We start from the raw sequence: 25,210 nt of genomic DNA, 5'->3' as shown, positions 1-25,210 counted from the left end.
AAACTTTTTCCCAGCCCAAAAGTGGATTTCAGTTGTGGGTGTAGGAAAAAGTGGCAGCGAAATTCTAGGGCAACGGATCATTACCTTATCCGAAAGGTGAGAGGGGCGGGGCCGCCTGGGAAGTGATCATTCACCGAGCTTACCGAGACCCTCTGGTGGTCTGAGCTCTACGCTCCAATCATAAACAAGTCGCATCCAATTCTTTCCCCCGGCACACTCGTTTGCCATAATTGGCAGGCAAGCAATGCACGAAGGGCGCGTCTGCGCTGTCGCGAATGATTCACTTTCGACATCGCAGATGTTCATGTCAAGGGTCCGCCTTCATCGTACCTTACAGGTGCTGGACTTCAATGGCTTGAGTTTTCTGCCTGGAGTATCCTGCCTAGAACCCCCACACGCGAAAGAAGCCCATGCATGTGTGAATCACGAGAGCAATTCAGGATATAGCGTCTTCTTACTCTCATTGGTGGACGCGGATGCGACTTCGTCGCGGTCGCGATTATGGACAAGTGTCGACGAGCCAGTGAGGTCTACTAAAGGGGGTTCTGGCACCTAGGCATGGGCTTTTCGTGAATGAATTGTTCTACTTCTAGTCTTCTATTACCTCGTGAAGCATGCGGGACTAAGAGATGGATCGTTCGTTTCAAGCAATCCACGACGAGGCGTGTTCTGAGCAATTGATCACCGAGAAGCGCAATGATACATCCGATCCACCTTTCTCCTGCTTCCCTAATCGTCGTGTTACACTGCGCAGCGCAATATGGAATCTTGACCGTTTCGTTGAGATAATCAATCCCAGCAAGATGCTCACCTAAAGATAGTGAATACTGTATACGAAGGGATTGCGCAAACGCCAACGCACTCTAGGCGACGCATTGGCTCGCTACGACAAGATTTTCTTCACGGAGAAAGGCTAAGTCTTACCCAAGAAGGAAAACACCACGTCATATCAAGTCGATGGACCTGAAGTACCTCATTTCCATCTTTGATTCACGTTTCGCAGACTGCCATATTGCTAAGCTATGGAATCTTGTGACTAATTTTAGGTCGTACAACCTACCAGAATAACAACACAATTACTGGCAGGGTCACATCATGAAGCGTTAGTTACAGGCGAACCACATGTACTACTGTCCAGATCATTCGTCCTCTCAAGACTTTTTCGCCACTTGGGGGTCCAAATCCAATGGCGGGACTAGGTGAAGTAGTCCCCAGATCAGTCTGCCCAGGTAAGGGTCGAGTGCCGTCAACGCCCTTACTCAAGTTGGCTCGCCGAGGGGCATAACAAGGCGTACAGGCACTACTGTCTCGTTATGCCAAGATGCGCAATGGGTAATTACGAGACGGCCGGGCCCAGTCCGGTTCCTGCCGGGTGATCGATAGAGATTCATAAGTGGTTCCTGGTTGACGATGCCCGGAGGAAGACGGATTTGATGGGGGTCCCCCTGACTGTTCGTGCGACTGGAGCGTGCGATCCCCGAGAATGGTCCTGAGGCACACATGCATAGGGCTGAACGATTGGATGAGACTACGTACCGAAACGGACCCCACCTCGATCTCTCAACTCCCCTCCTTCATCAAAGTACCTGCTTCTGGGTCGCCATGCCACTAGAGGTCCTTCTAGATTGCAAGTGTCTGCTCAAGTACTTTTAATTGACATTCAATGCTACGAGCTAGGCACCCAGGTCTCGTGGCTGAGTCTTGCGCAGGGTAGCCTGTTCTCCCAGGCAGGGGTATGCGCCAATGGCACCCATGAATGGCGCGTCGTCCATTTCGACTCGAATCTCTCTCGACTCCAGGTTGCCAGGTTCCCAATCATCTGCAATGCTACGGCACTGCTACGCTAGCTGCCGTTACATTACTCTACAACCCTGATTTACTCACAGCGCTGACCTTGTTTCATCCCCCCCGATGAGGCTCGGTGAGGTGGAGGTATTTCGCCGTGAAGACCGAGTTGGAACCTCCCATTCGATAACGGAAAGTCCAAGGCAGAAATTCTCACACCACACCAACTTGTAAGGCGCATTGCAATCATCCATTGAGGCACCATATCGAATATGCAGGCGGACTCAGTCATCTGCCTCGGGTGTCGAGTTCAACCTGGAGACCGTCGTTTCCTGCTCACATGCTTGGCTTCCAGCCCCCCACACAACTCACGTCAGGGAACGATGATATTTCTGCAAGCTACTGGACTATTTTCGCCACCTTGGACTGCCATGTTCTGACGCAAAGTACTCGTTTCTTGTACGCGAACCAAAATCATCACCATCTGTTCCATTGAGTCTAGGTCTCGTCTCTCTCTCTCTCTCTCTATAGTTAACGTGAGCTCGTACTTCCATGGAACCAACGAAAACAACAAGATTCAGGAACGGAAATTGCTATTCGTGTCAAGATCTGGAGCAAGATACGAGGTGTATCTGATACCCGCAGCCGTGCCGCAGCGGGATGAAATTAGCCGTCCTGCAACCCGGTCATCTGGGACATCGGCCCACGGCACTGCGCCTTTTCCCCACGCAACCAGGTACATGCGGTGCATGCTAATCGGCACTCTCAATGTCCCGTTGACAGTATTGGCACTAGGTACACCCTGTGAAGGCCGCCTTTGGAAAGTTGGTTTCCGTCTCCGTAGGGGCCGATTGCTTTCCGCTAGTCTAGCTATCCTCTATCCGCTGCCTTCACCGGTCTGGAAGTCAGCAGGCGTCACCCCCGATTACGATGTCGATGTAAAGTTGAATGCAAACTCGGACCCCACCACCCTTTCAAAGTCACTTCAAGGCGTCTCTCTGTTCTCTTGGCTTACAACGTCGAGAAGAGAGAATCGTCTCCTGTCCACGTCAACAGCCGAACCCGATCGAATTCGAGCTTGACCTCTAGTTGCTAGAGCTTCGGCTTTGGACGCGGGATTGGCCACGGATATGCTCGTATGGGCCTTTTCTTGTTGTTGCCTTGTATCGAAACAGCCAGTCGTATCCCAATAACGTCTTTGAGTCACTTCGCACATTCTCTAGTGGTGTGGTCTGTACATCGGCACTCTCCGTCGTCTACTATGGCAGATTCGTTACGAGAATGAACATATTAGAGGCAAGTTCGATTCTGAAATTTAGTAGTGGTGAAAGATAAATTACAAAATCTGAACGGATCCAAATCCTGAAGACTAACTCTCATCAGTCTCTATCTGCTTCATCCACTACATACCACAGTCATGATGAGAATAGCTATCGTGGGCGGTGGAGGCTTCGCAGCTATCCTAGCCCATCACATCACGCAGACAGCGAACCCCGTAATCATTCTGTCAAGAGAAGTAAGTAAAATGAGTACCAAATGAGTAGACCAGGTCACTAAGACATGGTCGCAGTCAAAACCAGAGCTGGAGGAACGCTACGACTGTCAAGTTGCAGTAGTAGACTACGACGATGCCGAAAGCCTCCGTTTCGCCCTCAAGGGCATCGATCTAGTCATCTCGACGATACGCGGCCAAGAACAAATAAACGTTATCCACGCCGCGCGCCACGCCCGCGTCCGCCTCTTTGTCCCCGCAGAGTTTGAAGGCTCGATATCCCACCGACCATCATCCGGCGAAGACCCCCTCGACTACGGCTCCTCCGAAGCCATCGAGCTGCTGAAACACTGCGCCAGTTCGAAGTCTCGCAAGATGGAGTACACGGTCTTCTCTTGCGGCGTCCTCTACGAGCGCTTTGCGCCGGGCGGGCTGGCGGAGTACGGCATGGGAGCCCGGGCTACGATTGGGAGCCAGGGGGTCTACCTCGTCGATGTCGGGAACGCGTCCGCGGATATTGTTGAGACGAACGGCTCTGGGCGGCCTGTGCAGGTCTGCTTGACCTCCGTTGCCGACGTGGCCCGATTCGTTGCTGCAGCCATCGAGCTGGGACCGGGCACGTGGCCCCGGGAGTTCAAGATGAGAGGGGATAGGATGTCGGTTCGAGACATATTTGCAAAGTGCAGCAATGTCAGAGGAGGTGAATGATCTGCCGTCCCTCTGCTCGAAAGGAATGCTGAGACTGTACGGGCTAACAAAATGATAGTGGCGTTCACCTTGCGAACTCGAAAGTACTCCAAGCTCCAGAGTGAGCTTACACACTACGAGCAACGTCAGAATTGGAACCAGTGGTGGAATATACAGCGTCTGATAGCTACGGCGGATGGTCGATATGACTTTCGTCAGGCCAACCTGAATGAAGCCGTCGACTTTCAACCCGTCAGTTTCAGGTCGTGGCTCGAATCCAACTGGGGACCTGGTACATAGATTGCAACTTTCTCTTCACTTTGTATTGTGCCAAGGGCATTTACCCATTTAATCACAGTGATGGGCCACTTTCTCATTGTATCTTTAGCACACCATCTCTATTCTGATCTGACTAAATTGGGCATTCTCATATATGTCTCTAAGGAAGTGGTTTGGATACCAGACCTGAATTTAAGCAATGGGCTAGGTTATCACGGGTCACTGTAGGATTACTGAGTCCTTGCCTTTTACAACAGTATCGTTACCCGATTCCCCTATAGCTTCATTTGAATCCAACATCGCAAAGAATGACCAGCTTATCCTCGACGGACGCACATAGAACTGCCATGCCAAATCTCTGGTATTCGAGAACGCAGCGGTGGCGACCCTGCTGAAAGGAGGCCTCATCGGTCCAGTGAGATGACAACATGCTGTGAATCTAGAGGGTACCATCGTGGGAAAACGCCATGCATCCTTCGTTCCAAAAGGGGGTTCAACCCTCGACTCGAAAGCTCCAAGGCACAGCCTGGTTGAACCTGTTACCTGGCCATCGCATCTGCACTATCCGACCGAGGTAGATGCTCCAGCCTCTTGAGAGATTAGGATCGGTTCGGCAGATGCACCCGGTCCCAGGTGCCAGGTAGCTATGTCTACCAACCTCGCCCTATAAGGTAGCCTGCGTCTTATTGTTTCCAAGATCCCGGAATTGCTAACGCTGATGCTGATGCTGACACCCGACCTACTCTTTTCGCCAGCAGCTCCGGCGGCGCGGTAATAGCCTTTGATTGGCCACCGCCCATCCTTCCCGTCACACTGCATATCGTTCCTAGTATGCCGGCGAGAACCAGACGAGATCCCGGTTCCGGTACGGTTATCCAGAAGCGGTAGCTTAGGCCGCGATGCCGGAGGGAGGGAGTGGTGATGATGAACTGCACGCGCGTAAATGTATGGAATTTTGATATGCCTCGGGACCTTTTGCAAACCCCAGCCTCATGACGACGGTCTACAACTATCGTCTAGTCAACCCTTAAAACTGCCGACATCACTCCGAGCTGGCCGGGAGACACGAAATGGGTCGCAATAAAGATATTGAAGGCTGTCATGGGCCGCCAAAAGCGCCCCCTCCTTTTCTTTGGAGGGTTGTAGTCTAACCGCACACTCGGTTCTAAGCCCCTTTACCCCCCTCTCCTATCTCTCTCAACCCCAGAGCCGCGTTGAATGCCCTTTAATGATGTATCCGCGGTGTTGAATGCAAGCCCTTTCCGTTTGAGACCCCCAACCAATAATCATGGCGCTCTGTTGAAAATTCCATTGTTTCCCATATACCTGTTTCGCCCGTGCCGAAAACCCGGTTTTACATTTGCCTCGTTCGCTTTCAGACGCCCTCACACTCCGCGGCCAACCCCCACACGCCGCGCCGTCTCGTTTGTTGAAAGCAAGGATGTAACTTCGCCCAGAGTCACATCACAATCCACTGGGCGGCACATTCCTACAGAAAATTTGCCTCTTTCCCGCCCCTTCACTTTCTCTCTCACGCCTTGTCCGCCTCGTCACCAAACTCATCCACGACCCAAAGGCAGAACTTCTCCCACTCCGTCTCCCAGAGCTTAAGCCTCTGCGCCTTGACACCGGACCCCAGGCTCGCCTGCTTGATCCCCTCGGTCCACTCCGCGGGCGTCTCGTCCTCAAAGGCGGACCACCGCACGCTGTTCTCCGCCATGGAGCCCAGCCCGAGCAGGCCGACGTTCTCCCACCCTTGCAGCGCCTGCCAGTAGTCGTGCGACATGCCCGCCGTGTCCTGGCCCAGCATGGCCGGGTCGTCGTTGCACAGCGCGCACGAGACGCCGCGCGAGAGCAGCGCGGGCAGGGGGTGCGACATGATGGAGCCGCAGAGGCGGAGGACCTCGTTGGAGATGGGGCATGACTCGACGAGGATGCGTTTTTCCTTGATCATGTCGATGAGCAATGGGTGCTTGTAGAGGGAGAAGCCGTGGCCGATGCGCCGCGTGCCGAGGAGGATGGCGTCGTAGAGGTTCTGGTCCGTCTCGTCGCCGTCGCCGAGGGTCTCGCCGGCGTGGAAGAAGAAGGGGAGATTTACCCCTTCCTGGGCGCACTGCTTGCGGAACCAGAAAAGTTCCGGGAGGAGGTCGCGGAGGGGCCGGCCGAGGTCTTCTTGGCCGACGAGGTCGTAGCCGGCGACGAGGTGGGGCCAGGAGATCTTGGTGGTGATGCAGTTGTCCATGCTCTCGATGATGTCACGGACGGGGAGGTGGCGGATGGTGGTCCAGATGGTGCGGAAGCCCCAGAAGGCGGCGTGGGCCGGGTCAGACTTGAAGAGAGCGAGCTCTTCTTCCATTACTTGGAACATGTGGTTGTAGTCCTTTTCCGGTACTTCTTGCTGGTCGCGGCAGTAGTTGAGCGGCCAAGTGAATCTAATCGGAGTCAGTACGCCACCTTTTGTCGTGTGACAAGGGCGATTTCCTTACCTCAGCTCGATCCAGTAGATGCCGTCTGCCAATAGAGACGCCATTAATCTCTTGAGGAAAGCACGGAAGATTGGCTCGTAGTGAATAATGGTGTTGGTGACGCCAAAGCACGAGATGAACTTGCGCCAGACAGCATCGATGCCGTGATGCTGCTCATAGGTGTCCGTCAAGGTGATTGTGCAGCGCGTCTTGAGCCACTTGAGGAACCCCGTCCTTCCACCATCGGGATACTCATCCGCCGCCGTGGTCAACAGCCGAAACTCGCCCGGCACATATCCCTCCTCCCAGACGGGCTTTGAACTCGTTTCAGCCTTTCTGTACCGAAAGTGTACGCCAGCATTCGACCTCGCCGATTCGTTCGACAGGGGCTCGTCCGCAGCAAAGTGAATACCAGGCGTCTTAAGCAGGACATCAAACAAAAAGTCAAAGTCCACCATGGCGTCCAAGTGGGAGTGCAAGAGCGAGCCCTTTGGCATCTTCTGCACGATGCGCCACAGCCGGGTCGTCTCGAGGCGCTGCTTGGCGAGCGTAAACATCATGCCCGGGAAGGGAGCCAGCCCTTCGGTAGTGGCGAGGTCCTCCTCCGTTTGGGCGTTCCATATCGTCCGCTTCTCCTCGTCACGAATGCGGGAGACGATGTCTGCTGCGCGCCGAGCGATGGGAGACGCGGCGGCTTTGAAGGAGGCGTCGGCGCGGCTCTTGTGCTCCTGGGCAATGAGGGCGTCACGGCCTTTGATATACTGTGTGATGAACGGATCAGAGACGGATGGGATGTCTTGGCGGAGCTCCTCCCAATCTTCGTTTGAGAGAGACATGTTGAGCGGATTATGCGGGGTTCTTTGTGAGCACTGAGAAAAGAGGGTGAGAGAGGGAAGTAGTGACGACGAAGTTGAGTAACGGCGGGGTTGAGCTTTATGAGATATCGTTCAAGTTTCCGGAGATGTGGATTCGGTGTCGACGAGATAGGCACCCGTTGTGTTCCCGGTCGGTCGGCTCCGGTGTGGTGATGGAGGGTTTCTTGATTCGCCGGCGGTTTACGATGGAAATAGGCGGTTAGCGATGACTGCGGGGTCGCGGGGTTATAGTGGTGGCTAGTGCACGATGATAAGTACAGTTCTTGACGGGCCCCACTCCGGATTCAGTGGCGCCGAAGCCGGGCATGTGCCCGGAACACCGACCGGTGGTTCAAGGGTTTACACTTCTCCTCTCAACGGAATGGGGTTGCTAGGCGCTGAAAACGAAACTTCAATTTTTTCTCTAGGTGCCGTCCGTCGCGTATTCTTGTAGCTGCAGACATCTTCCAATACCTGCCAGATGGTAAGAGGTGCTTTCCACTGCTAATCTCCGCAATATCTTTCCCGCCAACATATATGGGATTTTGAAGTTTCTTCAAGATGTATAATCGTTGAAGCTTTACATGATCTGAAGATTTAGACTGGTATTCGGCTGGGACAGATGCCATGCACGAGTCCGCCATGGCCGCTAGAAGCTCCCTCCACAACGTTGATGTTAGAATGAGTTTTGTTATGTAAAAGATAGCACTCATCGTCCTGCCTTAGCTTAAGAATATTCTCCCAAGAATATGAATACTTTCTGCCTTACGCGCTCTGATAGCTCTCATCCTATAATTTATAGATAACAGAACCAGAGTGGCGGTCAACAAGCACCGTCCGTTGTAGTCGATGGCCGAGCGGTACGATTCTATCGTATGTTGGCTCACGGTCCTACATAATGCCATGGATAGCTTGTTTTTTTTTGGCAACGAGTCACGCATTCGAATCGACTTTTGATCCCTCTTTTTTTAAAGTCCTCCTTGAACGAACCACACTTCGTCGTCCTATATCATCTAGAAGATTATGAAACCAAAAGATCGGCTAGCTTTCTGCATTTTTATGGCGCTGCCCCTAGCGACTCTTCGCGTTGGCTGGCATATGCATTTCTCACAACCAATAGTATTAACGAGAGAGGGCCAGAGAGAGCATTTTGCCGTCCCAGGTGGTGTTTGAGGGCCACAGGTCATACAAGCTGCCTTAGTTGCACCGTTGCACTGTATATCTATACGCTTAAAGTGGGCCAAAGGGTCCTACAGAACCTCCGTGATTATAGGTAATTCTTCTTGGCCGTTCCTTTACCCTGTAGCTCTGAGATCAAGTGAGATTCGCCAAAAGCAATCGGCGCTTGTGGATTGCGATAGTTGGTTTTGAACAGAAAACATATTTGTCGATTATGCGAGGGTATCTAGTCGTTAAACCCCCTTTCCTTTTCGTAGTTGTCGCCTCATTCTAGGCAGGCCTCTCGAACGCTAGGCTTCATCTTAAGAGCTAGTTTCCTTCACAGTTCTCGTTGTGCTCATCCGGCTATCATGTCCGCCAGCGCCTTACCATCTTCCATCCCTCCATTCATCCTCCCTCGGCCGAGCAAAGACTCTCCTCTTCAGCCACAGGAACCATTCCTTCCGCTCCCCGCTGCTACTTCTTCTAGGAAGAATCTCATGAGGACAGGCCTTAACCAGGCCTTAACCATACTTGCGACTCCCGCCCTTAGTCGCCTGCAACCCCCCCTTGCCCTTCTTCTCGTCCTTCTTCGCCTTCTTCCCCTTGCCAATGAGCTCTAGGTGGCCCGCCCTCTCGCCCAGCAGCTTCTCCGTCCGCGACGTCAGCCCCGCGGCCATCTTCTTCTGCATCTTGTCGGCCGAGGAGTGCGCCTTCGCCTTTTGGGGCTTGGCTACGCGCGAGGCGTTCTTGAGTTGCTTGTTTTTAGGCTTGCCCGTCGGCGCGGGGCGCGAGGCGGATTTGACGCCGCCTTGTGCCATCTTGTCTCTCTCTCTCTCTACGCGCGCGCGTGTGTGTGTGTGTTTGTATGTGTGGTGTTTGATTTCCGGTCGGGGACGTTGCTCTCGGAAGGTGTGGTTTCGAAGGTCTCTTCTCGTTCGCGGTGGAGGAGACGATTGAGGGAACGCGGAGACTGTGTGAATTGTTTCTTCCGACTGTTGTCTTTCGTCGAGGAGGATTTCGTGGGTAGCGCGGTGGTATCGCGTTGGAGTTTCCGGCCTCGAATTTTTCAACTCGGGCGACGGTGAAGAAGGGAGGGAGAAAGCAGTGGTTGCGAAGGCGACGGGGAAACGAAAGGAACCTCGAACCCAAAGAAAATTTCAGTGGATCCCCAAGCGCTTATCGCTCACCGACCACACCGAGAGGACCCCGCACCCCGGTCACCTTACCTCTGCAGACCCTGAAAAGGTACGTACCGCTTGCTTTACTCTTGTTCCATGTCTTGAAAGCTGAGCATGTACATTTCCATGCCTCACAAAACACATGTCACGGGAAAGTTGATACCAAAGTACACAATTACATCATTTTACAATCTAGTTCTAGTGATAAAACAGATAACACTTTATAGCCCTGATACAAGTACAGTCCAGATATTAATACAGAAGACATTACAATCTTGGGTTTATGCAGACACGAAAGAAAATACAAAAGAAAGGAAAACTACAGCCATGTATCGTACAGCCATCATCCGCGCAATATAATACACCCAACCAACCAGCCATCATATTCTTCAGTCTCAACCCTCACACACCAGGCAGAGAGTTCAAAGCTCATTCATCACGGGCAGTCTTACACCTTTACGCCCGAGTCCCGGCCTCAGCCTTCTTAATCCGCTGCCAAAGCTGGCCGAGGAACGCGGCGTCCACGGCAGGACACTTCTCGTCGAGCCCGGGCACCAGGTTCTCCAATAGGGCCGCCGTCTTGCTGTTGTCGAGCGAGAACATGACGTAGCCCGTCGCGAGGTACTCCTTCAGGACGGTGTTGCGCACGGCCGCTTCGTCGGCGTTGCCCTTGTCCATGGACGTGAGCCACTCGTCGAGCGAGACGACCTTGCCGCGCTTGCCGTCGGGCCGCAGCGTCGCGATAATCTCGGGCAGGTCGGCGAGCTTGAGGGGCGAGTGGTTGCCAATGTGGTAGATGTGCGGCTTGTTGTAGTTGGTAGCGCTGGAGGCGAGAGCCTCCTTTTCGGAGGTGAGCGCAAGGAAGCCCTGGGCGAGGTAGTCCACGGGCACGACGTCGACGGCGAAGCCGGGCTGCTTGGGCTGGCCGATCTGCGGGACCTTGGCGGACTCGATCATGCTGAGAATCATGCGGAGGGTGAACTCGTCGGCCGGGTCGAGGTTGCCGTTGTGGGAGGAGCCCGTGACGGCGGAGGCGCGGGTGATTGTGACGGGGAATCCGCGGGAGGCGGCGTGGCAGAGGAGGTTCTCGGCGACCCAGCGGGACTTGAAGTAGCCGAATTCGTCCTCGGTCGGCGGCTGGAAGTGGGACATGTCCTCCTCAGCCGTGACGTACTCGGCGCGGGTGCGCTTGGACTGGGACCAGGACTGCAGGTGCGCGACGGACCAGGTGCTGAGGTAGTGGATCTCGGAGAGGTGGTCGCCCGTGCCGGCGAGGCGGATGATGTCGAAGATGGGGCCGACGTTGACGGGCTTGAGGAAGGAGTAGGTCTTGAGGAGGGAGACGTGGCCACCCAGGTGGTAGATTGCCTCGACGGTCTGGCCCAGGATGCGGAAGGCTGACTTGCTGAGGCCGAAGCTGGGCTGAGAGAGGGTGCCGGGGACGATTTTGATGCGGCCGAGAACGTCCTTCTCGGTCAGGACGACGCCCTTCTTGCTATGGTCGTTGATGAGGCCGTACTTGGCCAGCTCGCTCACGACGACGGACGTCTCGATACGCTCCATCGATCCGAGAAGGTAGACGGTGGCATTCGGCTTGCTGGTCAAGATCTCGGCGAGCAGGTGCAATCCAATGAAGGATTCGCTACCGGTGATCAGAAACTTAGAGAGTTCATCACGGTCGACGCGCGGGGCGCCGTACCGCGGGATGTAGCGGCCGTCGTTAGGAAGCTTGGTCTCGACGTTCCAGCTGATGACGTTCTCAAACCCCGCCTTGCCGCCGGAACCATCGCCCTTGTTGCGGCGGATGAAGGCGCAGACAGCAGCTGCGGTGGGCTCCTTGATCATCTGTGGCAGAGTGGGTGCGATCTTGTATTGCTTCTTGATCTTGGCCTGGAGACGGACGAGGAGGATCGAGTGACCACCTCGCTGGAAAAAGTTGTCGTTCACATCAGAGTACTTATCTCCCAGGATACCGCGGAAGAGACCCATGACAGAGGTTTCGAGGTCACCGGCACTGGAAGAAGCGCCGTTGGCTGCGCCAGTAGGCTTGGAAGTAGTAGCAGTTGTCGGGTAGAGAAGCTCAAGGTCTCTGCTGAGGAGATTGCGGCGGTCAACCTTTCCGCCAATGGTCACAGGCAGCTTGGCCAGGAAGTTGTAAGCGTTGGGGAGCATGTAATCTGTGACAAGTGTTAAGAATCTTTTCATTGTGGAAAGGCATCAGATCACATACCGTTGAGATGGGGCTTGATCTTGCGGTGAATGGTCGAGACGAATGTCTGCTTCTCGGCGGCACTGAGTTCCTTCTTGGGCACCACGTAGGCAATCAGTTGAAGGTCTTCCTGACCGGCCTCGACAGTACGAGCAATGACGGCAATATCAACGAGCTGCGACTGCGACTCCTGGAAAATACGCTGCTCGACCTCGCCGAGATCAACGCGGAAGCCACGGAGCTTGATCTGCTTATCACCGGCAATGCGGCCATGGAACTCGAGCTGCTTGTCAGAAGTGCGGAAGCAGCCACGGTCGCCCGTCTTGAACATTCTAGTCCAGCCTCGCTTGCGATCCTCGACGCTGGCAAAAGGGTTCTCAACAAAGGACTTGGCGTTGATTTCGGGGCGGTTGAGGTAGCCGGCACCGACCTGGGAGCCACCTACGACCAGCTCACCAACCATGCCAGCGGGAAGAGGGTTTCCCTTGGTATCGAGGATGTAGTGGCGGCAGTTGTCCATGGGAAAGCCGATGGGTAGGCTGACTTCGCCATCAGCGGGGTACTCAATCTTGGCGATGGAAGTTTGAACAATGAGCTCAGATGGGGACCAGGTGTTGCTACAAAGCGATTAGCCTTTTGGACTCCAGATACTTGCAGCGGATATCGCTCTACTTACTAAAGAGTCGCAGGGGTCTTCAGGTCGTAGAAGCTGCGGGCTACGCGAACGGGCAATCTCTCTCCCGCAAAGTAGGCGACGCGATAGTTGTTGCACTTCTTGAGTGCCTCAGTGTTGAGATCGAGAAGGAGTGCAAACTGGGTCGGGGTGAAGTAGGTGGTCGTGACACCCTCGGTCGCCATGAAAGAAGCAAGACCATGAGGGTCTTTGCGAGTCTCCCATGCAGCAATCAGGCAAGTCGCGCCAGCCGTCAGAGCGGAGTAGATCTGCACAATTGAGAGGTCAAAAGACATGGATGATTGGTGGAGGAACCTATCCTTGGAAGTGAAGCAGTAGTCCTTGTTCAGAGTCGCAAGCATCTGGTGGGTGTTCTCCTCGGTCAGGAGAACTCCCTTGGGTGTACCGGTACTTCCCTGCAGAATTCATCAGTCTTTTGTACCGCTCAATGAAGGGCCGCAACTTACAGAGGTGTAGATCATGTAAAAAGGATCCTGAGACTGGCGAGGACTGAACTGGGTCGAAGTATTGGCAGCACCGACGGCTTCAGTAATCCTGATCACCTTGGGTGCAACGACAGCCTTGGAAGTAAGGTCACTGGCAAGGGACTCGGCTCCAGGACCAACGAGCAGAATCCGGCTACCGGCGTCCGAGATCATGAAGGAGAGACGATCTTGGGCAAAGTCGGTGTCGAGAGCGACGTAGCAGCTCCTGGTCATTAGAGATGCAATCTGTCCGACAATGGCATCGACGCCGGGGAAAGCGAGCAAGGCGATGCGGTCACCAGGCTTGACGCCTGCTTGAAGAAGCTCCGAGGCCACGCTGGTCGCGTCTTGAATCAGTTGCTTGTAGGTGATGCTGTAGCCATCAGACGTCTTGATCGCGGGGTTCTGGGGGTGCTCGAGTGCCATTTGGGAGATTTTGTCCTTTATTGAAGAAAAAAAGTATTAGCTAAAATACTTTGTAGGTTTCATAGGACACGCTTATTTCCGTACCAACACACTCTGTCCCTCCCACTGGTTCTCGCGGGTCTCAGTGTTCCAAAACTCGTTTGCCAACGTCTTGAGCTCAATCTCGCCACACATGCCGACCTCCTCGATGGGCTGGCGGTGGTCCTTGATGCAGCCAGACAGGAAGGTGAGGAAGTTGTCAAGGAAGCGCTCCATGTCTGCCTCGCTGTAGAGTGCGGTGGAGTACTCGATGCGCAGGTCCAAAGCGTGGTCAGACGTCTCAAGTGCTTCAAGCTGTATGTCTGCCGCAGTGGGAATGTCGTCCGTCACCATGCTGTTGATCTGGAAGTCGGAGGTGGAGTATGTAGGAGTCGGGCCGTGGATCTAGTCATTGTTAGTAACAGGCATTAGACTTGATGCTCTAGGGTTCAACTGACCTGGTAGTTGACGGCGATCTGGCCGACGGGCATGTGGCTGGGAGTCTTCTTCGCGCCGAGGATATCGACCACCGTGTCGAAAGGAACACCAGAGTGGGCCAAGCTCTCAAGAGCTCGCTGCTTGCAGTTGGCAAAGAGCTGGTCAAAGGTCGCTCCCTCGCAGTCATCCTCAACTCGGATGGGCACCAGGTTGACAAAGAATCCGTTGATGTCTTCAGCATCCGTGTGGGGCCTGTTGCCATCGACCATGAGCAGGACAAGGTCCTTCTCTTGAGTGTAGCGGAAGAGGAACGCCCTGAATGCTGCGAGAATGAAGTGGAAGGGTGTTCCATTGGCCTGTGCCGCGAGACGCTTCATGCGAGCAAACAACTTGGAGTTCAAGTTGGTCTTGAGGGCCAGACGGCGCGGGTCAGATCGCTGAGGACGTTCGCACTTGGCAAAGGGCAGCAGCTTGCTAGCCTGAGGGATGCCAGCAAGGCGCTCCTTCCACCAGTCGAGGTCAGGTCGCATGAGATCAGAGGCGAGACGGGCGTTGTGCCAGATGGAGAAGTCGACGTAGGAGAACTCGGGCGAGGGAACGGTCGAAAGGTCTTTGCCTTGAACAGTAGCATCATAGAGAGAAACGAACTGGCTCATCATGCCCTTCATGCTACCTCTGTCGATAGAGATGTGGTGGATCATGCAGATGAAGGCCCAATCATCCTCGGAAAGCTTGGCCAGCGAGAAGCTGGAAACCTCGCCCTGTTTGCTTGTTAGTAAGAGACGTAAGGAATGGGGTATTGCTAGACTTACCTCTTCGACGTTCATCTCGATCTTGCGATTGTACTTGACAAACTCCTCGAGAGCCTGCTCGGGGTCGGCCTCGCCGGAGAGATCACGGAAAGAGACATCGACATCAAAGTCCTTGAGAATCTCCTGCTGGGCGAACTCGTCACCCTCGAAGTAGCTGGTGCGCATCGAAGGGTTGCGAGAGACGAGCTCGTACATGGTAGTGCGAAGTGCGGCCAAATCAGGTCTTCCCTTGATCTTCATGACGATGGGCAGGTTGAGGAAGGACTTGTCCTCGAGGAATGAGTGCACGAACCAGAGGCGAGACTGGAAGGTAGACAGAGCGATCGGAGTACCGGCAGAAGTCTTGGTCTTTGTCATCTCGCCAGAGGCCATGGCAGAGGTCTCTGCAGACTTCTCCGCGCTCTCAGCGTCGGCACCCTTGCTCTTCTCCGCCTTCGCATCGGCGGGACCGGCCTCCTTGGCAGCGGAAGTGAGAACAATCATCTTGGCAGCCTTCTGGACGAGAGCGGTAATGCTGGCGGCGCCCAAGATGTCGAAGAGAGCAATGTCGACCTGGATCTCCTTGCGGAAGTGCTTTCTGAACTCGACGGCGACAATGGAATCGAGACCATAGGCAGACAGAGGGTTGGAAGGAATGATGGACTCCTTAGGGGTGGCAAGGACCTGGGCGATCTTGTCGAGGAAGTTGTCGAGAACAATTTCGGTACGCTTCTCGGGATCAGACTCCTCGCGGAGCATGGCCATGACGTTCTTCTGGCTCTTGCCAGCAGCTCCGGAGCCACCAAAGTCGTGATTGGAGTACAAGTTCTTAAGAAGAGGCTTGGCCGCCCAGTAGACATCGGGCTTGATGAGGCCGACACCGGTCATGATCTGGTGGGCATCGACGCCGCGGGCAGTGGTCTTGACATTGCGGTCACCCTTGACAGCCTCCTCGAGTTGGTAAAGGAGCTCCTCCTCGTTGATGGGGTCCATGCCCAGGCGCTCCATGATCTTGGCAAGCGCGGCGTTCTCGCTGACGACACCGACACCGGAGACGGCGCCGACGTTCATGGTAGTACCGGCAAGACCCATCTCGCGACGGTGGCGCATGAAGGCGTCAAGGAAGGCATTGGCAGCCGAGTAGTTGGCTTGCGCCTTGGAGCCAAGAACCGTGGCAACGGAAGAGAAGCACACGAAGAAGTCGAGGTCAATACCCAGGGAGGCCTCGTGAAGGTTCTTTGCACCGAGAACCTTGGGCTCAACACAGCGCTTCCACTGCGAGTAGTTCATGGTCTCAAGAGGAACGTCCTGCAGAACCATGGCCGCCTGGAAGATACCGCCGAGGTTGCTGATGCCCTCCACGCAAGCGCGCACGTCGGCAAGCTTAGCGACGTCGCCGCGGTAGACGGTAGCCTCGATGCCACGCTCCACCAGCCAATCGACGGTGGCCTGGGCCTCTGGCTTGTCAGCACCGGAGCGAGAGAGGAAGGCAAGCTTGGTAGCTCCCTTGCGAACCATCCATTGTGCGAGGGTTCGTCCAAGACCGCCGAGACCACCAACAAGAAGGTAGGTCTTCTCGGAGCTGAAGAGCATGGTATTGCGGAAGCTAGTAGGCATGACGGGGACCATATCATCCTTGGAAGGGCACAGGACAATCTTGCCAGCGTGCTTGCCCATCTGCAAGAGACGGAAACCCTTGATGACATCCTGGTAAGAAACCTCGAGGATAGCAGGCAACTTGATCTCCCCCTTGTTCACCATCTCGCAGCACTCGCTAAAGACGCGAGCGCCAAGTGACTTGTTCCTCTCGAACATGGTGATGAGATCCACCGAGGCGAACATGACGTTCTTGCGGTAGGGAGACATGTCGAGCTTAGTGTTCTCGTGAATGTCACGCTTTCCGATCTCGATGAAGCGACCGAAGGCGTTGAGGCAGCCCCAAGTCTCCTTGAGAAGATTGCCTGCAAGGGAGTTGAGGACGACATCGACACCCTTGCCGTCCGTGGCGCGCATGACACCAGCTGCGAATGTGTCGTCACGGGAGGAGAACATGCAGTCGTCGCTGATGCCATAGACATCCTTCATGAGCTGGCGCTTGGCAGGGGATCCAACCGTGACGAGGACGCGGGCACCCACGCGCTGGGCAATCTGAACAGCCATCTGTCCGACACCTCCAGCGGCAGCGTGGATGAGAACGGTCTCGCCCTTCTGGAGGCGGGCGGTGTCAAGAAGGGAGTAGTAGGCGGTAGTGAGAATGCACGGCAGAGCAGCGGCGTCGGTGAAGGACATGTTGGCATCAATCTTGTGGCAGAGAGTGGCGGGATTGCGGCAGATAGCGCGGTGAGCACCCTGGCCAGGTCTCCAGGCAACCACACGATCACCGACGCTGTAGTCCTTGACTTCGGAGCCGACGCGCAAGACGATACCAGCGCATTCATCACCAAGCTTGTAGTCGTCGATGATACCGAGAGAGGCAGCAAGATCACGGAAGTTGATGGCAGATGCCTTGACCTCGATCTCAAGCTCATCAGCAGCGAGCTCGGTGTCAATGATCTCCTCGTCTTCGGCAAAGTGAAGCGTATCCAGAAGACCGACTTTACCGAAGGTCAGCTTGAGAGGCCGGCGCTCACCGAAAGCCTCCAAGCGAGGCTCACGAGCAGGTCCGTTGCGAAGCTTGGAGTTGCGACCATCATCGGCTTCGACACGAGGGATGTAGACAACGCCGTTGCGCTCTGCAAGCTCATCTTCGGTCAAGCTGGCGTCAAGTGCACGAAGGATGTTCGAGGCGACAGTCTCAGCAGCGGTGTTCTTGCCAAAGTCGAAGGTGACGTTGCGAGAAGAGTCGTTTTCGCTGCGAGCAGTGCGGACAAGACCAATGATCATGGCAAGATCGGGTCTCTCGGATTCAAAGGTAGCACCTTCAAGGGGCCAGATGACATTCTTCTGGATGGCTCCCAGAAGGGCCTGAACACCTGAGAACATCGACTCGTTGTCAATGATCTCGTCGAGTGTGGCCAGAACGATAACATCATCAGCCACCGCAGACGGACCAGCTTCGGCAATCTCGGGGAAGGTGCTCGTGATAATGCGGCCGCCGAAAGCAGACTCGAAGGCGTTGTAGATGGTCAGCGCACGAGAAGAGACGTCACCAGAGGGCATGACGACTGAGATGGGACCAGTCATGGGCGCTGCAGTCTTCTTCTTTTGCAGAGCGGTGCAGATCGGGCTAGAGAAGACCTCAGAAAGGTCGACAGCAACCGATCCCTTTTGGCCGTCAAAGATGATGCAACCGGTGTCCTTCATGAAAGGGACAGCGTTGATGGAGCCGGTCTCGCTGACGATGACGAGATCGTAGCTATCAGGCTGGGGCTCGACAACGTTGACGAGGTTGTTCGTGTTGTTGGACAAGGTCTCGAAATCCTCGCCGAGCTTTGCACCGTTGAGAGACCACACATCCATGTTGTGGAATCTGCGACGCTCAGTCTTGGTGCCGCCAAGGGCAGAGAGAACATGCTTCGACTTCTCGACATCCGAGGTGATGTGAAGAATCTTGCTGTCAGGGTACTGGTGCGCAAAGATGTCGACAACATCGCTAAGGCTCTTGCCCTTTGCGTTGCCGAGCAAATCGAAGCAAGGTTGCCATCTCTGTTGGTAGAAGAGGGTGCGAGGGCCGCTGCCCTCTGGCATCTCACGGCCCAGGGAAGTGACCTCAAGGCCACCAATCTCCATCATCAGCTGACCGCTTGAGTTCTGCATGATCATGTCGTTGATTGCCACACGTGGAGACGGGAGCTGAGTGAAAGACGCAACCTGGAAGCTCTTGGCCTCAGTGGATTGAGCCCACGAGAAGAATTGGCCAGAGATCTTCAAGGTTCTGAAGAAGGAGGGCACATAGGGCTCATCGAGAGGGCGACCGAGGCGAGACTCAATGGCGTTGAAGATGACGTGGAAGAAAGCATCAAGTAGAGTCGGGTGGACGACAGTCTCGTCACCGCGCTCTTGGGGAAGAGAGCTAGGGTCGAACTTGAGGTCGCTCAGGGCGAAACCTGGGCCTGATTCAACAGAGCCGCTCAGAAGACGGAACTTCTCGCCGTACTCGAGACCGAGACCGGCAAGCTGGTTGTAGAATTGGCCGCTGGTGACGGATCGGTTGGTCTTTTTGAGCAGCTCGCCGAGGTTGACCGAGCCAGAGACAGGCTCAGGAACAGGGGCCGGCTCTCCCTTCTCGGTGCTAATAAGACCGTGGCAGTGCTGGGTGCAGTTGCTGTTCTCGTCATATGAGTAGCAGGCAAACTCGTACCAGGTCTCCGAGTGGCTCTTGGCTGAAAGCGTGACAGGCTTGAGCTCCAGCAAGATCTCGACGCCATCATCGCTCTCGGGGAGAAGAAGAGCGTTCTTGATGACGATATCCTTGACAAAGATCATCTTGGCGCTCTCGACCTCATCAACACGAAGAGCAGCCTCAATAGCCATGCTGATGTAACCAGCACCAGGGAAGACAACCTTGCCATCAACCACGTGCTCCTGGAGCCAGGGCAGCTCCTTCAGACGCAGGTAGTTTCTCCACTTGGGGTTCTTGGCGATAGAACCAGGGATGATGTGGCCAAGAAGGCTGTGGCGGTACTTGCGAAGGCGGTGCTCCTTGAGGTAGCGGGTCTCGGTCCAGTACCTGCGGTGGTCCCAGGTGTAGGTCGGGAGGTCATTGAGCTTGGCTCCGGTATCAACCTTGACAAGACTGCCATCCGCTCCCAGGCTCAAGTTTTGGTTGGCGGCAATGAGATCGACAGGGTAACCGAGAGAGAACAATGTACCGGCAAGGTTGAGCAGTCCCTCGAAGTCGGGAACACCACGAGTCAGCGAGCCGATGTAAGGCAGGTCAAGCTTCAGAGACTGGGTGGTCTGGCGAGCAGGGCCCTTCAGGGCAGGGTGGGGGCCAAGCTCAATCAGGACGTCAACATTTTGCTCATCTTCCTCGTCGAGAAGAATGCCGGTGAGAGCGTCGGAGAAGCGAACAGCGTTGGTCATGTTGGTGGCCCAGTACTTGGGTCCCATTGACTCGTAGTCAGCCAGGCGAGAGGTTACACTGGAGAACATGCGGCAAGTGGGCTTCTGGGTGGTGAAGGTCTTGCAGTTCTTGAGCGCATTCTCGTAAGCACCAGCCAAGGCGTTCATGTGGTGGCTGTGGAAGGCCTGCTTGACGATAAGCTGGCGGACGAAGACCTTCTTCTCAGTAAGGCTGTCCTTGAGCTCGAGAATAGCATCCTCATCACCACTGATCGTCATCGTGCTTGGGGAGTTGACAGCGGCGATGCAAAGGCGACCCTTGTAGGGCTTGAGCTCCTCGAGAGCCTTGGCCTCAGTGAGGCCGACAGCCATCATACCACCAGGCTTGCCATTCTCATTGGGGGCAGACATGTAACGACCGCGGTAGTATGCAGCAATGAGTGCGTTCTCAAAGGTCAAGATACCGGCAGCAGCGGCAGCGGCCATCTCACCTGATGAGTGACCGACGACAGCGGAGGGAGTGATACCCCATGCCTTGAGAACTTCGAGCAGGGCGAGCTGCAGAGCAGTGCAAATGGTCTGAGAGTAGAGGGTCTCGCCAAGAAGAGTAGTCTCCTTGGTCTTGCAGAGTTCCTCGAGGATGGACCATTCGGGCCTGTCGGGGAGCGCCTGAAGAATGCTGTCGCAATGCTTCAGGCTCTGGCGGAACAAGGGGCTCTCCTCGATCAACTGGCGACCCATGGCAAACCACTGGGCACCCTGGCCGGTGAAGACGAAGCCAAGTCTGGGGGAAGACTTGTTGGCCAGAGTCCACTTGGCGGCAGGGCGGGCAATAGTCAACTGCTCGGCTAGTGATGCGGAATCATTGGCAACAACGAAAGAACGCTGGCTGTGAAGAGTGCGGCGCGTGGCCAGACTGTAGCAAAGGTCGGCGACGTTGACATCTCCCTGCTCAAGGTACTTCTTCAGTGTCTCCTCGGTGAGCTCACCAGCCTTTGCGGAGTGAGAGGTAAGCGGAACGAGGTACGGGCGAGCGTGGACACCGTTCTCGATGGCCATGACAGAGCGGGTTTTGGGGGCAGCGTTCTTCTTGTACTCTTCCAAGACGACATGTCCGTTGGTGCCGCCGTATCCAAAAGAGTTGATTGAGGCTCTCCGGGCAATACCCTCTGGCACCTCCCAAGGAGTCATCTTGGTAGGGACAGCAATCTTCCAGTCATCGAACATGATCTTTGGGTTCGGGTTGTTGAAGTGCATGTTGGGGGGGATCTGTCCGTTCTCAAGCGCAAGAGTAGTCTTGATAAGACCTGCAAGACCAGAAGCACCCTCGAGATGACCAATGTTGGTCTTGACGGAGCCGACGTACAAGGGGTTGCTTCGGCCGGGGGAGAAGACTGCGCCGATGGCACGGGTCTCAATAGGGTCACCTGCGGCAGTGCCGGTACCGTGTGCCTCGAAGTATTGTGTGTGCAGCGGGTTGAGACCGGCCTGCTCGTAGGTGGAACGGATGAGATCCTCTTGGGCAACGCTGTTGGGCAAAGTGATCCCGTTCTTTCGGCCGTCGTGATTGCTTCCAGTAGCTCTGACGATGGCACGGATGTTGTCACCAGCAGTCTCAGCGGCGCTCTGGCGCTTGAGAATGGCTGCGCAGATACCCTCACCACGGACGTAGCCGCTTCCTGAAGCATCGAAAGCGCGGCAGCGACCATCTGTGGATAGCATGCCAAGGTCCGTCATTGTGATGTAGATGTTGGAGTCGAAGTGGAGAGCAGAACCAACAACGATGGAAATGTCAGCCTCGCCATTCTTCAGCGATTGGTTGCTAGGGAAGAAATTATGTTAGCTATAGTGAAAGATGGAGAGCAATATGATCGCAAACATACCCAAGGTGGAAGCAGACAAGAGAAGATGAACATGCGGTATCAAGAGTGATGGAGGTTCCGTGCAAGTTGTAGAAGTACGAGATTCTGTTGGACAGAATGGCGTTACCGGTACCAGTGGCGTGGTACATGGGGTAGTTCGCCGTCAAGTCCTTGCCAGTCATGGAAAGATAGTCGTTGGTGAAGCTACCGCAGAAGACGGAAGTCTGAGAGCCACTGATGTCCTGAAGAGTGATACCAGCGTTCTCCAAGGCCTCGTAGACGACCTCGAGCAACAGGCGCTGCTGAGGGTCCATGGCATCGGCCTCCTTTCCAGAAATGCCGAAGAAGGAGTTGTCGAATTCGGCAATATCCTGCTCAAGGAAGTAGCCGAAGCGAGCGTTCGTCTATAATCATTGGGTTAGTCTATAGTTGCTGCGTCTTGTCTGGATTAATCAACTCACGGTTCCCTTGCGGGTGCCATCAGGGTGGTCTACAAACATTGTTAGTCTTTGTGAATTGGGTTAGAGAAGATAGAGACACTCACAGTAGTTGTCTACATTGAAGCGGTCCTCGGGCATCTTGCGCTGGACATCTCGCTGAGCCGCAATGTGGTCCCAGAGCTTGCTGGGGTTGGAAGCGCCAGGGACGCGGCAAGCAAGGCCGACGATGACGGTGGGGTCATTCTCAGTGGCGTTGACTCGGGCAGACATTTTGATCGGTTGCGAAGCTGGGAAAGCTAAGTAAAGGTGAGCTTGGTATGCTTGGCTGGATTCTTTGGTCTGCTGAGGAAGTGGTCGACAAAGATGATTGTCGATTGTGTTTCGTGATCGAAGGTAATTTGCCAGCTATCAGGAAGGAAAAGAGTTGATATCAAGTATCGAGAGTTGAGTTCAGGGACAAGGGAAGAAATGGAGTCTTCCGCGAACAAGTAGGATGCTCTGAATCAAAAGGTGATGGTTGAGGTGAGAGAACCCTGAAACTGGAACTCTACGATACTTTGCTGGTTGAAGATCATGAAGCGAAGAGTCGAACTAAGTCTATGAGAGATGATGTGTTGAGAGTGACGAGGGAAAGAGATTGAGACGAACTGTAACCCGAGCTTATATGTTTGAAGAGGAGATGTTGATGCTCCTCTATCGATGATGGAGCTCCTCTGGATATCGGTGCCTGCCATTGGAGGTATGCAAGGACGTCTCTGCGCGATGGAGCACTTTCGGCTCCTCAGTCAGAGGATCGCATTGAAGATTTCCGAAGCTGTCCGGAGACAGGTTCCGGTCAGTTGTGAGCCTCCGAGTGACTCCGGAGGCTACTATTTCGGTGCTCATGATGCAAGTGGAGGTATCGATAGCCGCGGCGCAGTCTGGTGCATGTTGACGGAGGCATTGTTGGCCGAACCCATGGCAAAAGGGTAGGCAACCAAAACAAGGGTAAGACGGAACGCAGAAGCGCGGATGCCATAGTGTAGCGGCAGGACGGAGATGATAGGGCTGACGAATAGACGAGCGTGTATCGCGGAGAGCGCCTCACAGCCGCGCCTTGGAGGATAATCGCCAGGTAGCTTCTGCAACTAATGACTGAAGAAAGACGATGTTCCCAACGGGGGATGGCTTTGATCGAGGTTCGGAGAGGTGGAGAGTTGGGACGGGGCAGCGTCTGTGTGGATGTCATGCCGCCCATCCTTCCCTTGCCAGATGGAGGCTTTCCAGGGGTCCATCCTACGGTACATGCGAGGTACAAGGGTGAAGTCGCTGAAAGTACCTGCACGATTTGCACAAAGTCGAACGGCGAGTTATGCCAAAGGACCTTTGGATTCGCCAATTGAGGAGATGATTGACGTATGTATAGGATCGGCGAGGGTTCGTCGAGCAGCTTGGGAGCTTAAGCAATGCTGACCGAGGCGAAGACAATCCATGGCGTATAGAATTAACAAACTTGGCTTTCCGTCGTGTCTTGCTTTAGCAGATCTCTTCTTTACGCTACAGGTGCTGCGGTTGTCAAAGTTGCATTGAGCTTCGTCCCATCTCGTCTTTGTCTCGTCTGCGTAACGAATCCCAAGCTCACGGTTTAACCGCCCCGAATTGAGACATTTGGGTATTGAATGCCTAATGATTCAGCCGTCTCGCCTTGGCCGAGGATACGCAGCGATACGCAGCGATTGATGATAGCTGCGAGTCTGACATGATGACTGAGCTGTGAATAGGTACTGCGTGCATTGTACGTGCGTATCCGCACATACGAGAAGCTGAAGGTGAGAGAGAGGATGATTTGAGAAGCAGAGGTGGAACGAGGAGTCGCTAGCCAAGCTGGTTGGTTCACTGGCGACTTTTCGGCTTAGTCACGGATTCTTGGGGCGCTGTGCTGTGGCTTGCCACAGTCAGGACGGGACCTGGGATGACCGGGGCCATGAGTGGATCCAGAGTAAGCGGAGAAGGCCTTTGTGTTCCATTGGCTCGATAAGCGACCCTTGCACGCTCCAAAGCCCCGCTCTGACTAAGTCGACACCTAGGTGTATTTCTTCGTTTCTCACCCCTCAGGCAGAATCCTTCCCGAACACAGTGAATGACACAGTGTCCCGCACCCAGCACCTTGAGGGGGTTTCTGGGGCGGAGAGGCGGGCAGCGAACACAGCCGGGCATGTTGGTGCATCTTCGCAGCATCAACGTCTCATCGCGCGCTATACCGTCCCGCTACTCCCAGCAGGCAACAGAATAACCTCAAGTTCCAACTCACAATGGAAATCCCGACTCCCGCTGGCATGCATTTTCCCCACTATACTATCCTCTTGGGTATTCACCTTTTACACGTTTTGCTTCGTTTTGCCTTCTCCGGGACCGAATCCACATGGCATCCTGACATGATCAACATCCTCATCCTCTTTTCGTCTCCCCACACCTCCGGCCATCATCTTTACCTTATTCGGTCTTTAAACACTCAAAATCCGTTATCTGTTCCCTGTCAATCAATTTCAATTGCTAATTTCTGCTCAGAATCCCACAACTTGGTCATCCGTTGATACCAACAAGACCTGAAACACAACGTGACAATGTGGGAAATTGCACCGCTTCCGCTGCTGAACGCAGTCCGCTGCTGAACGCCGTCCACTGCGAGGGAATTACACATGCAGGCCAAGCCGAGGCGACATAGCAGCGTGTCATCTCAGCCCTGTGCTGTGTATCGAATTACCGCATACACTGCGTCTAAGACTTTTGTGTCTCTCGCACTCGTCCCGCATGGCACTGCATCGGCCGCCATTGCTACCTTGCTACCTACATCATGTACCCGTTCTCTAGGCCCATAAGGCAGCCAACGTCGAGTGTCTTTCCCAAGCCACCGCGCCGCCGAGGTCATGGTCGAAGAAGAAACCTTCCGCGCTTACATTGGAGCGCAGATACCTCGATTCAGG

The 25,210-nt window shown here is 54.7% G+C and overlaps 5 protein-coding genes across 5 annotated transcripts; 2 read left to right on the top strand and 3 right to left on the bottom strand.

The window, feature by feature from the left end:
* Positions 1-3,202: 3,202 nt before the first annotated feature.
* Positions 3,203-4,264, top strand: BDZ83DRAFT_576671 (isoflavone reductase; the record flags this gene model as incomplete). The annotated part of the gene is made up of 3 exons (XM_060504938.1): positions 3,203-3,301; positions 3,356-3,977; positions 4,044-4,264. The coding sequence occupies 3 exons, from the start codon at positions 3,203-3,205 to the stop codon at positions 4,262-4,264; spliced, it is 942 nt and encodes a 313-aa protein (XP_060365455.1).
* A 1,510-nt stretch (positions 4,265-5,774) lies between these two features.
* On the bottom strand, positions 5,775-7,544 carry BDZ83DRAFT_751826 (adenosine/AMP deaminase; the record flags this gene model as incomplete). The annotated part of the gene is made up of 2 exons (XM_060514104.1): positions 5,775-6,675; positions 6,730-7,544. 2 exons carry the CDS (start codon positions 7,542-7,544, stop codon positions 5,775-5,777), a joined length of 1,716 nt encoding a protein of 571 aa, XP_060365454.1.
* Positions 7,545-8,857: 1,313 nt separating this feature from the next.
* Positions 8,858-9,987, bottom strand: BDZ83DRAFT_792128 (uncharacterized protein; the record flags this gene model as incomplete). Its single annotated transcript, XM_060515749.1, has 2 exons — positions 9,255-9,987; positions 8,858-8,870 (listed from the first exon to the last, which is right to left on the bottom strand). Exons 1-2 carry the CDS (start codon positions 9,539-9,541, stop codon positions 8,858-8,860), a joined length of 300 nt encoding a protein of 99 aa, XP_060365453.1. The 5' UTR covers positions 9,542-9,987.
* Positions 9,988-10,357: 370 nt separating this feature from the next.
* On the bottom strand, positions 10,358-22,517 carry BDZ83DRAFT_751824 (polyketide synthase; the record flags this gene model as incomplete). The annotated part of the gene is made up of 10 exons (XM_060514103.1): positions 10,358-12,078; positions 12,132-12,727; positions 12,787-13,199; positions 13,251-13,709; positions 13,779-14,117; positions 14,171-14,911; positions 14,963-21,767; positions 21,829-22,211; positions 22,269-22,297; positions 22,352-22,517. The coding sequence occupies 10 exons, from the start codon at positions 22,515-22,517 to the stop codon at positions 10,358-10,360; spliced, it is 11,652 nt and encodes a 3,883-aa protein (XP_060365452.1).
* A 1,941-nt stretch (positions 22,518-24,458) lies between these two features.
* Positions 24,459-24,957, top strand: BDZ83DRAFT_306834 (uncharacterized protein). Its single transcript, XM_060502284.1, has one exon. The coding sequence runs from the start codon at positions 24,539-24,541 to the stop codon at positions 24,818-24,820; it is 282 nt and encodes a 93-aa protein (XP_060365451.1). The 5' UTR covers positions 24,459-24,538; the 3' UTR covers positions 24,821-24,957.
* The last annotated feature ends 253 nt before the right edge of the window (positions 24,958-25,210 follow it).

The sequence above is a fragment of the Colletotrichum acutatum genome (genome assembly GCF_030867785.1).
Source record: "Colletotrichum acutatum strain CBS 112980 chromosome Unknown BDZ83scaffold_42, whole genome shotgun sequence".
NCBI classification, from domain to species: Eukaryota; Fungi; Ascomycota; class Sordariomycetes; order Glomerellales; family Glomerellaceae; genus Colletotrichum; species Colletotrichum acutatum.
The sequence above is the reverse complement of the archived record's forward strand: the minus strand, read 5'-3'. Positions and strand labels throughout refer to the sequence as shown.